The following is a 13,081-nucleotide window of genomic DNA, read 5'->3' on the forward strand; positions in this document are numbered from 1 at the left end:
TTGAGTCAATTAATTGGGATATAAACTGCTTATACGTTTCACTTATAAATATCAGCCTGTGGCTATGAGACTTCTTTTTCTTTTATTCCTTTAGAAAGAAATTTGATGACATTTTGAGTGCATTGAAATTACTAGTAAACTATGACAAACTAATAGTTAAGGGAGAAAAAAAAAAAGAAAAAAGAGAGAGCGTTGATCCAATCCCACCAAAATAGAGAGACTTTCTTCTTATTTTTATACTCACAGAATCTAATCCGAATTTAAAAGTTTTAGCAATTTTCATGGGAAAACAATAAAAATAAAATGCAATTGCAGAATTGCTGCAGACAAGTCACCTGTCTCCAAACCTGTCTTGTTTAGACCCGCCGGTCCGAGCCGGCGAATCCGAACCAAATCTCTATTCCCGCTCCTTATCTTTTTGAAAAAAATAAAAATAAAAAATCCAGCATTCATTTCTTCATTCATTGCCCCAAATTTCCCAACGAATTTCCCTCAAAATTAGTAAGTAGTAATTTGTTAGTTAGTCAGTTTTTTTTTTTTTTTTTTCTTGTTTTTCAAAAAAGCTGGTGCCAAATAATCAAAAAATGGAATGGGAATCCAAGCAGCTTGGCCTTCTCCCCGAAGACGGTTCTCTAATTCAACAACAAACCCCACATTCACACAAGTCACCTTACCATCAGCCTCGCATTTCGCCTGCAACTGCAAGTTAGTGTTCTTTCTCGCTACTAAGGATTTCTTATGCTACTCTTTTGGTTTATGTTTCTTGCTCGTATTATTTGTAAACTTCCCAAATGACGTTTGCCTAAATTTTGCATTTTCTAGGGTTTGATTTGGACCTGTGTATGTTTCCCTGTATGCATAATTCCAACGTAGTCCTCATGGTTTTTGGTTTTGGTGGCTTTTCTTTGGTTTCTATATTCTAAATAAATACTACCAGCAATTGGCATCAAAATTTATTTATTTATTTGGGTAAGTTTTTTGGATCTATTTTCTTCTTTTATTGGTTACCAGGCAATTCTCAATTTATGATTATATAGAATTTTCTGTTTGAAGAAGATGCTAGTAACTGATACGGCAAAATTTGGGCTTACTTGTTTTGTTATGTCACAAATTTTTAAGCTTGAAATAATTCCTAGGTATTTTGGGCTCTGATTGATTGGAGCTTACTTTTCTTTTTTCAATGAAGAATAATGCTAAACAGAAAAAAAAAATAAATGAAAGAAAAGCCTCTTTTAATTTTTTTTTTTTTTGTTTTACATTATGAATTGTTAAGGCCAGCGAATTGTGATTCTGTAATTTGTTGTGTTTGCTCTGGAAATTGTTAATCTTGATGCAACTCAAGAGCAAACGGTGATATCTTATGGACAATCCTGGCTAAGTATATGCTGTTCATTATGCCGTTTTGACTGCTTAACTTTAGTTCTTTGTGATCTTTCATCATTTCATTTGGAAATGCAAGTTTTAGTTTAGTTTGAGATTTTTCATAGAGTGAAAAATGTGTATGAAAGGTGATTAAATTAGCTGTTGTCATTGCAGAGGGGATTAATGTCCGTAATGATCCAGCTTCAGTGAAACTGAATAGCTTGTCTCATCAAGACATGACCAACAAGGAGAATATTACTACAAACAAACTTGAAGGACCAAAGTTGAGTATGGAGCCAATGCAGATGAAGAAAAAGAAAAAGGGTGGAGGATACAATTTGCGCAAAAGCTTAGCTTGGAATCAAGCATTTTTCACTGAAGATGGTTTTGCAATTCTTCTTGCCTATGTTCATACATGATTTTAAAATCCTCTTTTGCAAGTTAAAGATGGTATAAGTTGTTAATTACTTTTTTTCATCTTTTATTAGGTGTCTTGGATCCCATTGAGTTATCCATGATTACTGGGACGCTTGGAAATTCTTCCAGAGAGGCGCTTTGTGCTATTACTGAAGAAGCAACCACCTCTCTTTCTAATGATATTCAGTTCAACCGTGATTCTGCTAACCCATGTACACCTGAGAAGAATTTATTTAAAGCATCACCGGCTGCTTGTTCCGGTAAAGATCGAGGGACAGTTTGTTTGTCTCTGAAGCATACTTCACCAGCTCACATTCATCAGGCTTCAACTTCTGTGGTCAGTTTTAAGTGTCAGGATGACTCTATCTGCTTTTACTCCATTTAGTGTGGTAACTTACTGAGCCTTTCTGAAAGTGTGTGCTTTCAGGCCTCTCATAAAGTCCTTTCAACTCATGGGGCTAGAAAAACGGCAGCCAGAGCTAGTAGCTCTCCGAGATCCTTGCCTCTGTCAACATCATATCCTGTAAATAGTTTTAAATAGTATGCGAAAGTAAAGGCCTTTCGGTTTTATACTTTTCTTAAGGTGGTTTACTCTTTAGTCACTTTGATTTGCAAAATTTTAAATATGTTGTGCCTTAATGCTACTTTACTATGAAAAGGCCTGCTAACATTAATGCCCAAAAAGCTGTTTCCAAGGAGTCAAAGCTTCCAAAATTCCCTGTTTCAAAGCCAGGTCATCCATCGATTCCAGCAACTAATAAGCGCACTATAGGTGGAGCAACTTCCTTAAAACAAAATCAGATGTTGCAGCCAGGTAATCAAACTAGTAGTCTGTATTCATGAATGGTACTGGTTTCAAGTTGCTTTTTTGATCTAGTCCAATACAACTAGGTTTTATCCTTATGCTCTTAAAATTTCAAATGACTTAGATGATGGTTTGTATAACAAGCTTATGTTTAGTTACATATTAGAGCTTATCCATGGTTAATGACATTTAATATTTTATCTTATGCAGTTGTTAATACCCAGAGAAATACAGAACTAAAAAGCTACTCAAAAAGTGTAAAAAACACACAGAGTAGAGCAAAGGCTGTTTCTGAAGAGTTACTCAATAAATCCTCTGCCTCACATGCTAAGAGAAACAAAGTGAGAACTCCCAAGCCTCTTTTATTGTATTTACTTGCAGCACACTCTGGTTTCGATCATAGTATTAACATTTTTAACAATCAACAATCTAATATCTCTTTTACTCGTTTCAATTTTTTTTTGACTCGTTGCAGGTTAATCCCCGTATTAGTCTGCATGCATCAACCCAATTATGTCCCATACAGGTCAACAAAGTCCATAGTTCTGGCTCAAAATTGATTCTAGATGATGTCCCTTCAGTTATCACTGTGGATTCATCTGACTGCCAAGATGTTACCACACAACTAGCAGTTAGGCTTCCTTCAAGCAATGTCATCACTGGTACAACTTTGCAGCATACACAAAGTCAATCAACAAAACCATCAGGTCTGAGAATGCCATCTCCGTCACTAGGATTTTTTGGTCAGGTATCACTATCGGCTCAGTGAACACTATAGTTTACCATGGTTCTGGTATCTTATCCTGCCTTCTTGAAATTATTTTTGCAGTCAAAATTTCCAGCTTCAAGTTGCTTTTCACACAGAATTGTTGACCCTAGTCATCGACGAGGTAAACTTGGTGACTGGAGGCCACCGCAATTGCCAGCAAAAATTCCTGGAGTTGTTGATGGTAAAATGCTGACTTCACGTGTCTCACGCTCAAGATTTAATCTTAGTGCCGTTTCAATTGATGCAATTACACCTGATGTGGGCAAAGATGCTATGATGGATGGGAAGAAGATTCCACATGAACCTAATCACTGTGAGCTTGAGAGCGATAAGAATAGGTTGCTGAGCATCACTGATACAAATGGGAAATTTGAGAATCATGTCAAGGATGAAAGCATTACTGCAGTTGATAAAGATGGAGAAGCTGAGATGAAAGAGAATATAAATCTCTTAAAAATTCCATCTTGTAGAAGTATGACAGAAGTTGACAATGCCAAAAGCTGCACTCTTGGTCATAGAGCAAGTACAGAATCAGCTGGCAACTATTTCGAACATTCTTTATTTTACCAACCTGAGGAGTTTGCTATAGGTGTAACTGGAACAAGAAGCATGAATACAAATTCATGTGAAGATGAAAATTCTGGCAGCTCTACTGTAAATGATGTTATTAATGGTGGTGTGATGAATTCTGCTTCAGTGAGGTGCATGCAGAATCTTGATCAATCATCTAGTTTGCAGAGTGACAGATTAGAAACTTCCAACTTTGAAGAGCTCCTGGTCCCTGATGAAGATAAGCCTTCTATGTTGGTTGAGGGAAACCATAAAAAGATGGTTGGAGATTCATGGATTTGTGGAACTGAAAAAATTGATAATCAGACTGTTGAAGATTTGGAACTTACTAATTCTAGACTAGAAAATTTAGAATTTTCCTCTGAGCATATATATGCAAGTCTTTCAAAAGATTCTTTTGTGAGGAATGAGATGGCTCAGAATAGACAGAACCTCAAGCAATCTTTAGAGGTTATTGAATTGAAAGATACATCTGCTATGCTTTTACAGACTCAAACTGCTTGCCCTGAATTTGAACAAATCTCAAAGAGTATCCATGGTTTGGCTTCTGCTGATTGTATTTTGCTTGAGAAAGACATAGGTTCTGAAAAATACCAGGTAGCAGTAAATGAGATGTTCCCAATAGATGAAAAAGGTGCGATTGAAATGGATAATTCTGGAGTTGAAATTGCAGAAACATTTGGTGGAATGGAAGGCGAAGGATTTGATACTAACCAGATCATTAGCCATGATTTTCTCAGTGAACCAAATGAGATGGCTGAGAATACACAGAGCCTTAAGCAATCTTTAGAGGTTGTTGAATTGAAAGATACATCTGCTACGCTTTTACAGACTCAAACTGCTTGCCCTGAAGTTGAACAAATCTCAAAGTGTATTCATGGTTTGACTTCTGCTGATTGTATGTTGCTTGAGAAAGGCATAGGTTCTGAAAAATACCAGGTAGCGGTAAATGAGATGTTCCCAATAGATGAAAAAGGTGCGATTGAAATGGATAATTCTGGAGTTGAAATTGCAGAAACATTTGGTGGAAAGGAAGACGAAGGATTTGATACTAACCAGATGATTAGACATGATTTTCTCAGTGAACCAACATTGGTGTCTTTTGAGGTTGCCCCACTAGTTCCAAATCATGATTCTGCACTAGATACAAGTGTCACTCATGTCATTTTGAGTGACAGAGCCACCTCTTTCGATATGCATCGATGTTCATCTGAAGCATCAGAGTTTTTGGTTGGAGAAGTCCACAAATCATTTCATGGGGATAAAGTGAAGAATAGTGAAGTTAATGAAAGAAATCTCGTAATAGTGGAACCTGTGTGTCAAAGTTTGTTTAGTGGTCCTCATCTAGAAAGTCATGTAGCAGACAATAATCATACCAGTTTATATTCAGAAAGCAAAGTATGTCATGATGACCAGAAGTCTGACACTCAAACCATTGCAGGAACTGACAGTACCTTTGATGGTTATCCCGGGATTGAGATTGCAATGCAAACAAGAGAAGCCACAATAGAAGCAACTAGTGGGGATAATATATCACAGACTGGAAATGATCCGGAGTTCTTTGCTGACAGCAGTGTGCCTACCAAATGTTGCATTGACCATATTTCAGTTGTGGGCGATCACTCTGCTACAGATGCTAATTGTACTGAAGAATCTGAACAATTGCTATTGTCTAATTGCTTCACATTGGTTGAAGAAGTTTCTGGGCTCAAAAATATGTTGTTTCCCAGGGATTCCTCATATGAGGAAACAACTGAATCTGCAAAATCCAAAGAAAGTAATGTTTTGGGAAGTGGGGATGCAATTGTAGTAGAATTTGAACATTGCGAAAGTGAATTTAGAAGCTACAAAGAACTTACTGATGCACCACTTCGAGCTTGTGATCGTGGTAATCATAAATTTAATGGTGATTTGAGCATTGAGGAAACTAAACCAAGCTGCACGGAGATTGAGCCTTCATCTGAGAAGTGTGAGCTTTCCAGTGGAAGTCAGACGAGGCACTATATTGAGCTTGGAGGTACAATGTTCTATCTCTAACTTTATTAAGTTTTGAGCATGAGTTAATGATTGCATTCGAATTGTAAAAAACTGTAAATCAATTCAAGAATTTTTGTGGGATGACATTTTGGGTTGGCTGGTTGAAGGAGGTCTGACATCACCCAGAAGCGTAAATCAGTCCATTGGAGTAATTGATAGTGCCTTAACTGATGAAATTAAGCCCGAAGTTTGCCAGGACATGGATAGTCTTGTGAAGGACACAAAATGTGATTTGAAGACTTCATTGTGCCAGGAACAGGATGGAAATTCAACTGCAGCAATGTAAGTTGCAATAACTAATTTGCCTTCTGGTTAATTTGTGATTATGGGCACTCAGTGTGATCTTGTTAAAAGTTGGTAATCTATTTCTCAATCTTAAGAGGTCTCTCTTGCAGTGGCAGCAATAAAGCTGTGAGCAATTCAGATAAAACAAATCTTATAATCTTTCCTCCAAGAAATGCAGTTCCATTTTCTGATGAATGGTTGGCTGCTGTTGAAGCTGCTGGAGAGGTAAATTACTCTTGGTAGCCATTTGGTGCTTTGGACGTCAATATCTGGCAATGGTTGGCTGCTATTAGTAACCTAGCTTACATTGGTACCTGATGAAAGTTTTGACCTTATTTTGATTTGCATTCTGCCTCATTATTGTGCTTTTGCCATATCATAATATGTACTGAACTATTACTGTTCAATGAAGAACATGCACCCTTTAAGCATAACACTTGTTTCTTCACGACAAAATAGTCTTAACCTACGGAAGTTTCCATATTTCAACTAACAAGTTACTCCTATTTATTTTTTGTTTTGAAATTGCATAAATAATAGTGTGTGGTTCAATGTTAATACACATCATTATGGTTTTGGGTTTTAAATTGTCAAACTAAAGCGTCTCTTGTTGTTAACTAATAAAATAGCGCATCACAGTGACTCAAAATCATAGTCAGGCTAACTCATTCTCTTTGAGTTGTTTATTCATTTTCTTAAGTTCACCTTATCACCAATCTTATTGTGCACACGTACGATCTTGAGAAGTTGCTTGATTATGGCAATTAAAATTAGGCTTATAATATGAGTTCACATGAAGAGTTCTTTACAGGAAATTTTGACCGTGAAAAGTGGTGCAGTGCAAAATTCTCCACCAGACAAGTGTTTACCTGAACCTAGCCCATGGTCTCCGGTATGTCACCCTTCTAACATTGGTTTTGTCAATGGTTTAAGAGAAATCTTTCCCATTTTGAGTCATAACATACTAACACTAAAGCCTAACTTCTAAAGGAAGCATCTTATTGATGTCTTGGTGTTTTGAGATGCATTCACTTTTTGACTTACTATTAGCTCTTTTCTTTACGACTGCAAAAATATCTGGAGTTGGAAACATGTAAGTTTTAGGCATTGTGCTCTCATAATTTATTTTCTAATGGCAGTCCTGACATTGCTGAAGGTTGTTCTCTCCTCCGTGTCTTGAATGTTAGTCTTTAAACTCGGATTTTCTGTATAAAAAGGCTGAAAACACTAGATTATCATGAATTTTGCCTTTTCTTTAGATTTCTAGTTTGGTTGGCATGCACTTTTGTCTGTTTTCTCTTAACATCTCAGCTATGAAAATTGAGAACCCTTTTTGCATGTTATACTCCTAAGGTGTCCTTATTTTGAACTTTGACTCAGTTCAAGTATTTCTGTAGTCAATTTACTGTATTATTGCCATTTGAGTAACCTGCATCCCCTACACAAATCAAACTAGGAAAAGAAAAGAGTTCTATAGTTTTTTAAAACTGTTTGAGTGGTTTCTGTTTCCCGGACAAGTATCTTGTTTTTCAAAACTGCAAGCATATATCAACAGACTGAATTGGAACTTTTTTTGGCTACCTTTGTATTTGAACTGCCTATCTTTCCTAGATTTGGCTTTGCGTCTTCGTGTGGTATACTAGTACCTTGGTGGGCAGAAATGCTTACACATTTATGAGTCCTTACTCTGTTACACTGCTCTAGATTTCATTCACATGCCAGAGCCCATGGAACCAGAGTTCCATTTACAGCAACAGCAAAAGAGAAATGAATATTTTGTCATTCTTCCTGTTATTTCCTATGAGATTTTAGTGCGCTGATGACTTGTTTAACAGATATTAAACTCTGAACAAACAGAAAAGTTTCAATTAAAAGTTTAAAGGGGATATATTCTGCTGCACTAGTCTTTCAATTCGACCAATTTCATTACCAATTCAAATATCAAATGTTTTGTGATTTTCAGGTCAAAAAGAAAAGCAACGCCATCGGGCCATATGACTGTACAAAGTTCACCAACAATTTGTCCTCTGATCCTCAATAATCAGCTAGGTCCGAATTTCATTTTTTTTTTTAACTGGAAAACTAGTATTAGATAGTGACTAAAAGATGATATTAGATCATTTTTTCAGTGCTTAGTTCCTGTTTCTTCACCTTTGTTAATGAGGTAATTGTGCCTGTGGCCACTGCTGCTTGTCACTGATCAGGATTCCAGGTTAAAGGTGTATTATTCTCCGCCAAACTAAGAATCAAATCCTATTTTCCACTCTTAAACATCCTTTTTCCCCTTTTCTCACCTTTTTTTTTTTTTACTTTTGATTGCATTAAACGATATTTCATGTTGCAAGTATTTTCCAAACTGATAAAAGCAAACTCTAGCTTCCCTTCCTCATTCAAAACATTGTTCGTGCCTTCATGGTCTGCATCTGCAAACATCCCTTTCTCTTCTTTTGTCTTTTTTATTTGTTGTTGCATTAATGGAAATTTGATTGATGTTTTTAATTTGAGATTTTGAATCATGAGCCCTGAGAATGTCTGATTCCACCACAATTGAGTTTCCGTCTAGAATAAGGCATCCATAGTTTAGTGCAGCAAAGGTCTAGCAAACTTGATTTTCTCTGGCGTATAATGATATTTCCTTCAGAAAAAAAAAGCCAAAATTTCATTAGCTAGTGAGTCTGGAAGTTCGAATTTTGTAAACAATCTTTTCATCACAAGTAAAAGATCTGGTCTTGAGATAGTTATTTGTTTGCCAACAATTCCTTCAAATATTTTACCATCTTTCCCTGCAAAACCAAATTCAAATTCCACCGTCTTGCCCCGAGATTAGTCGTAACCGTGGAGCATTCTCTCCAGTTATTAGTTAAAACTAATCCTCCTCTGTGGTGCATATCGTTTCTTCATCTTTCATCGTTAGTCAGATCAAATTAATACTGTAAAACAGTTTTCAAATTGATTAAGTTTGAAATTCTTGAGATATGAAATACCAAATTATAACCCAGCAGGAAAAAGGTAAAAAAGAAAGCAGCGTCATCTAATCTTTGGTTTGTATTGATCCTGGATTAAGGTAAACACAAGTATGGAAGTAAATCATCTTCGTTAGATATTGACTTTTATCCTCTACACAGTAGACTCATCAGTTACCTTCACCGTTTCAACATTTTGGTACTTGTAAAAGTACGAACATACAAGATAATAACAGAAGTTGAGACCTGCTAATACACAAACTAGCCAGTACACATTATCTAGTCTCCCTTTGTTCAAGTCATCTGGCAACCACCCTCTTGTCCTTCGGACAAGATCAATCACAGCATTGCCCAGATAGTAAGCAATGCCCATATATAAAGCTACAGCTGCAGTTGATGTGCTTTTCAGCGAAGCAGGGAATTCTTGGTAGTAGAAATCAATTTGACCAGGGAAAAAGAATGCTTCTCCAATGCCTGCGATAGCTAGTGGTGGCACAAGCCAGAATACTGACATTGGTACCACGGCATTATCCTGGCCTTGAAGGTCATGCAATCGCGCAATCTTCAGCCTTTTGGCCTCTACCAGGGCCAAAACAGCAAGGCCAACAATGTCTAACAAATGGCCGATCCCAACCCTCTGGAGAGGCCTGACGGGATGGCCAGTGAACTTCTCCCACAGGGGGAATAAGAACCGGTCCAGGAGGAATACGGTAAAGCAAGTTGGCATCAAAGTGAAGAGAAATACTGAACCCGCAGGAATTTGGAAATGTGGTCCGAGATGACGGTCCATTGCAAGAGCCTGAAGGACCGATAGACTCCCCAAAATAACGAGTGGGGTGGACAAGAAGAACCCCGTGGACCATAGTGGGAAAATTTTGATTATCCTTTTGAAATCTTCTACATCTTGCACTGTACATAGTTTCCAAGGTTGTCTGGTGGAGCCATCTGGTTCGGTTTCCCCTTCTGCTCTGAGTGCTGCGCGGTTTAAGAACCTGTATTTTTTTTTTTTTTTTAAGAAAGCAATTAATCAGCTAATTCGAAAATCGAATTGCTTTATCTGAAGAAGTCAAAGGTAGCGGACTAGTCGCGCCCGTTTGACAAGTGAGTTTTTGGGGTGTTTGTTTAAAACTTTACTGTAGCTTACTGTAGAAGTTTTTAAAAAAATTTTTGAAGTGTATTTTTTTTTTAATATTTTAAAGTGTATAGTTTAAAAATTTTGAAAATTTCTTTGAGGTTATCGTAGCTAAAGTTTTTAAAAAACTTGTAGCAAACAAACTTGACAAAAAACTTATCTTCCAAACAAGGTTAAATTTGATTGTACACTTACTTGAAAAATTTTGAGGGAAAGGTAGTCACTTTGTAGTCTGCTGTGTCTGGCCCTTGAAAATAGTCTTCACTTTTCAGTGAGAGCACCATTTTCCTTTTCCTGAAAGATGCAACAATAACACGAGCCAAACGAACAAAAGGGCTACCTTGTGGCTTGAGGTGATGATAGAAACCGCTGCCAGCTAAGAATATTGCCAATGCAAATATATTTGCGGCAACACAAATCCCAAACCCCAACGTCCAACTAACACTGTTCTCAATATACACAATGAGAGTAGAGCTTATACCAGTGGCCATGTACATTGTAAAAATGTACCAGTTGAAGAAAATTCCTTGATGCTTTGGTTTATCAAACTGATTTGCTCCCATGGATCCAATGGTGAAGCGTGTCCCTGCCATCCCTATAGATCCTAGAGCTAAGCCGATATAAAGAACTGCAAGTTGGACTTCTGATGGATATTTACAGAGGTTCGATCCATTTTCACAATGTGGAGGTCTCAATTTACTGATTGCTGCTGTCAGGACTATTATCAATAGGCCCTGCAAATTGAGAAATAGTTCTTTCAAATCTGATCAAGTTAAAGAAGCTTATTAATCTGTCCACCTGCAACTTACAGAAAAAATTAAAACAAAAAAATCTGTTCACCTTCAATTCATGTTTATCGAGAAGCTTAGACCCTTAATATTTGATAAAATGAAAGTGCAGATCAACATCAGATACACAATCGATCAAGTTAGCTTGATCTGGAAATCAAGAGTCTAAAACAGAGATTGATTCAGTCACTAAGATGATAGAAACAAGAAGAGAAAGTTCCTGACCAGGGATGAAATGAGAGAAGAAATCCAGATGACGGAGTAACAGCCCGTAAATGAGTCAGCAATGATGGCTGCAGCAATTGGAAGTATTGTGGTACAGCCATTAACAACATTGAAAATTTTAGCTGCACTAATGCTTCTGATGTTGAATTCTTGAATCAGATATACAATAAGGTTGCCAGTCAGTCCTCCAAAAGCAAGTGCTATACCTGCCACAGTTGCTGCTTTATAGAAATAGCTCAATGTTAGAACATCTAGGCAAACAATTATGCTACTGGTGAAATGATACTAATATCTGGAAGTTCATTATCTCCGGAGATAGGTAGAGTGCAGAATGTATTTAGACGGTCGTTTTATAAAGAGAGGAAGAGAGAAAATGACCTATAGTGAACGGAAAAGTGGTCCACCCGCCTTTCTTGCCCCTGCTGGAAATTGAAGTAGGCTCAGGGTCTTCTCCATTAGCAGAGTTGAGTACTGTCCTGTCCATGGTTTTGGAAAAAGGACGGCTCAAATGCTGTCACACTGTAAAGCTCTATCTGTAGTGGTATATTCCTGTTGGATATATATATATATATATGGATATTTTCTCAAAGATTTGTATGTTTTACTATCTTTACAAGTCTGCATTCAAGTATTCAATACCTCTGCCCCACGAAACTGGAAAAGGGGAAACACTTGCATACATGAATATGGACTGCTCTCCCTCGTGCTGATTAAGCAAAAAAAAAAGTCAGCATCCTCGATTATACATTGTTTAGGGTTGTGTTTTCTTTAGGGTGGTTGGATTATGACATGTCTAGAGACTGGATTAGTACCAGAATTCGAGGAGTGGAAAATTGAAGAATGTCAATGAATTTGGTCACCTTTGATTGCCAGGGCAAGCATATTTTTGGAATTTAGCTGTGACATTAGCATTAAGGATTCAGAATCTTTTTTCTTCACAGAAGTACAGGTACTCGTCAGCTCTTTTTTCTTCTTGCTCTTTCAAATATCAGACGGGATAATCTATAATTAAAAACTATATAATATTCATGTGACAGAAACAAAATTCCTTTTTGTATAATCGTTTGGTCATCTGTCAACCGGTACCTAAAGAATATATGTATAAGCTGATGCAAGAATCAAGACTTTTAGTACCCCAAGTTGCTGATAATATAATATTACAATCATTGCTATGATGTGCAAGCAACAGTTTTGCTTCTCCAGTGAAGCGCTTGGTTTTAAATTGCAACTTGTTCGAAAATGTCCACTGCTGACCGTTGCAGGAGGACTGTTATATGTTTGTAGTAGGTATGGGTACCTATCCTATCATTTAGGTTGTTATCAAGGAAACTTAAGTGGTGGAACCAAACTGTAAAATAACCCATTTTTATCTGAAACTAGCCCTTCAATCCTTCTGTCTTTTTTTTTTTGCCTCCTCGTCTTCATGCTAAGAGGATCAGGCTCAATGAGGGTTGAAAAAAGAAGTTAGCAGCTTCAAAGTAAACAAGTTGGGTTAGTAATGGGCTGATACAGATGAATGGCCTGGCGGGGGTAGCTGGAATGCTGGATTTACACATCTATTGATGTGGTAGGTGGCAGAAGAATAGTGGTAACACATTAATAATCCAATTATTAATTATCCCTTATAATTATCCTGAGTGCCTTCACACTTACCTGGAGAAATGACTCATGACTTGACCAGAATCAATGGTAAAAGAAATCCGAATGGTTTTGGCCCATTTGCTTGCT

The 13,081-nt window shown here is 37.1% G+C and overlaps 2 protein-coding genes across 3 annotated transcripts; one reads left to right on the forward strand and one right to left on the reverse strand.

The window, feature by feature from the left end:
* The first annotated feature begins 316 nt into the window (after positions 1-316).
* On the forward strand, positions 317-8,516 carry LOC113708555 (uncharacterized). Of its 2 annotated transcripts, none has more exons than XM_072059474.1 (12): positions 317-705; positions 1,537-1,746; positions 1,851-2,116; positions 2,207-2,294; positions 2,429-2,593; positions 2,795-2,925; positions 3,060-3,332; positions 3,414-5,940; positions 6,068-6,242; positions 6,356-6,470; positions 7,045-7,137; positions 8,209-8,516. In XM_072059474.1, the coding sequence occupies exons 1-12, from the start codon at positions 585-587 to the stop codon at positions 8,284-8,286; spliced, it is 4,242 nt and encodes a 1,413-aa protein (XP_071915575.1). In that variant the 5' UTR covers positions 317-584; the 3' UTR covers positions 8,287-8,516. The 2 variants fall into 2 exon arrangements, with proteins under 2 accessions (XP_071915575.1, XP_071915581.1); XM_072059480.1 differs by having other exon boundaries at positions 7,057-7,137.
* Positions 8,517-9,272: 756 nt separating this feature from the next.
* Positions 9,273-12,097, reverse strand: LOC113695497 (protein NRT1/ PTR FAMILY 2.7). The gene is made up of 4 exons (XM_027214624.2): positions 11,732-12,097; positions 11,354-11,571; positions 10,536-11,074; positions 9,273-10,200 (listed from the first exon to the last, which is right to left on the reverse strand). Exons 1-4 carry the CDS (start codon positions 11,835-11,837, stop codon positions 9,363-9,365), a joined length of 1,701 nt encoding a protein of 566 aa, XP_027070425.1. The 5' UTR covers positions 11,838-12,097; the 3' UTR covers positions 9,273-9,362.
* Positions 12,098-13,081: the final 984 nt, after the last annotated feature.

Source organism: Coffea arabica, chromosome 1e (assembly GCF_036785885.1).
Source record: "Coffea arabica cultivar ET-39 chromosome 1e, Coffea Arabica ET-39 HiFi, whole genome shotgun sequence".
Classification (NCBI taxonomy): Eukaryota; Viridiplantae; Streptophyta; class Magnoliopsida; order Gentianales; family Rubiaceae; genus Coffea; species Coffea arabica.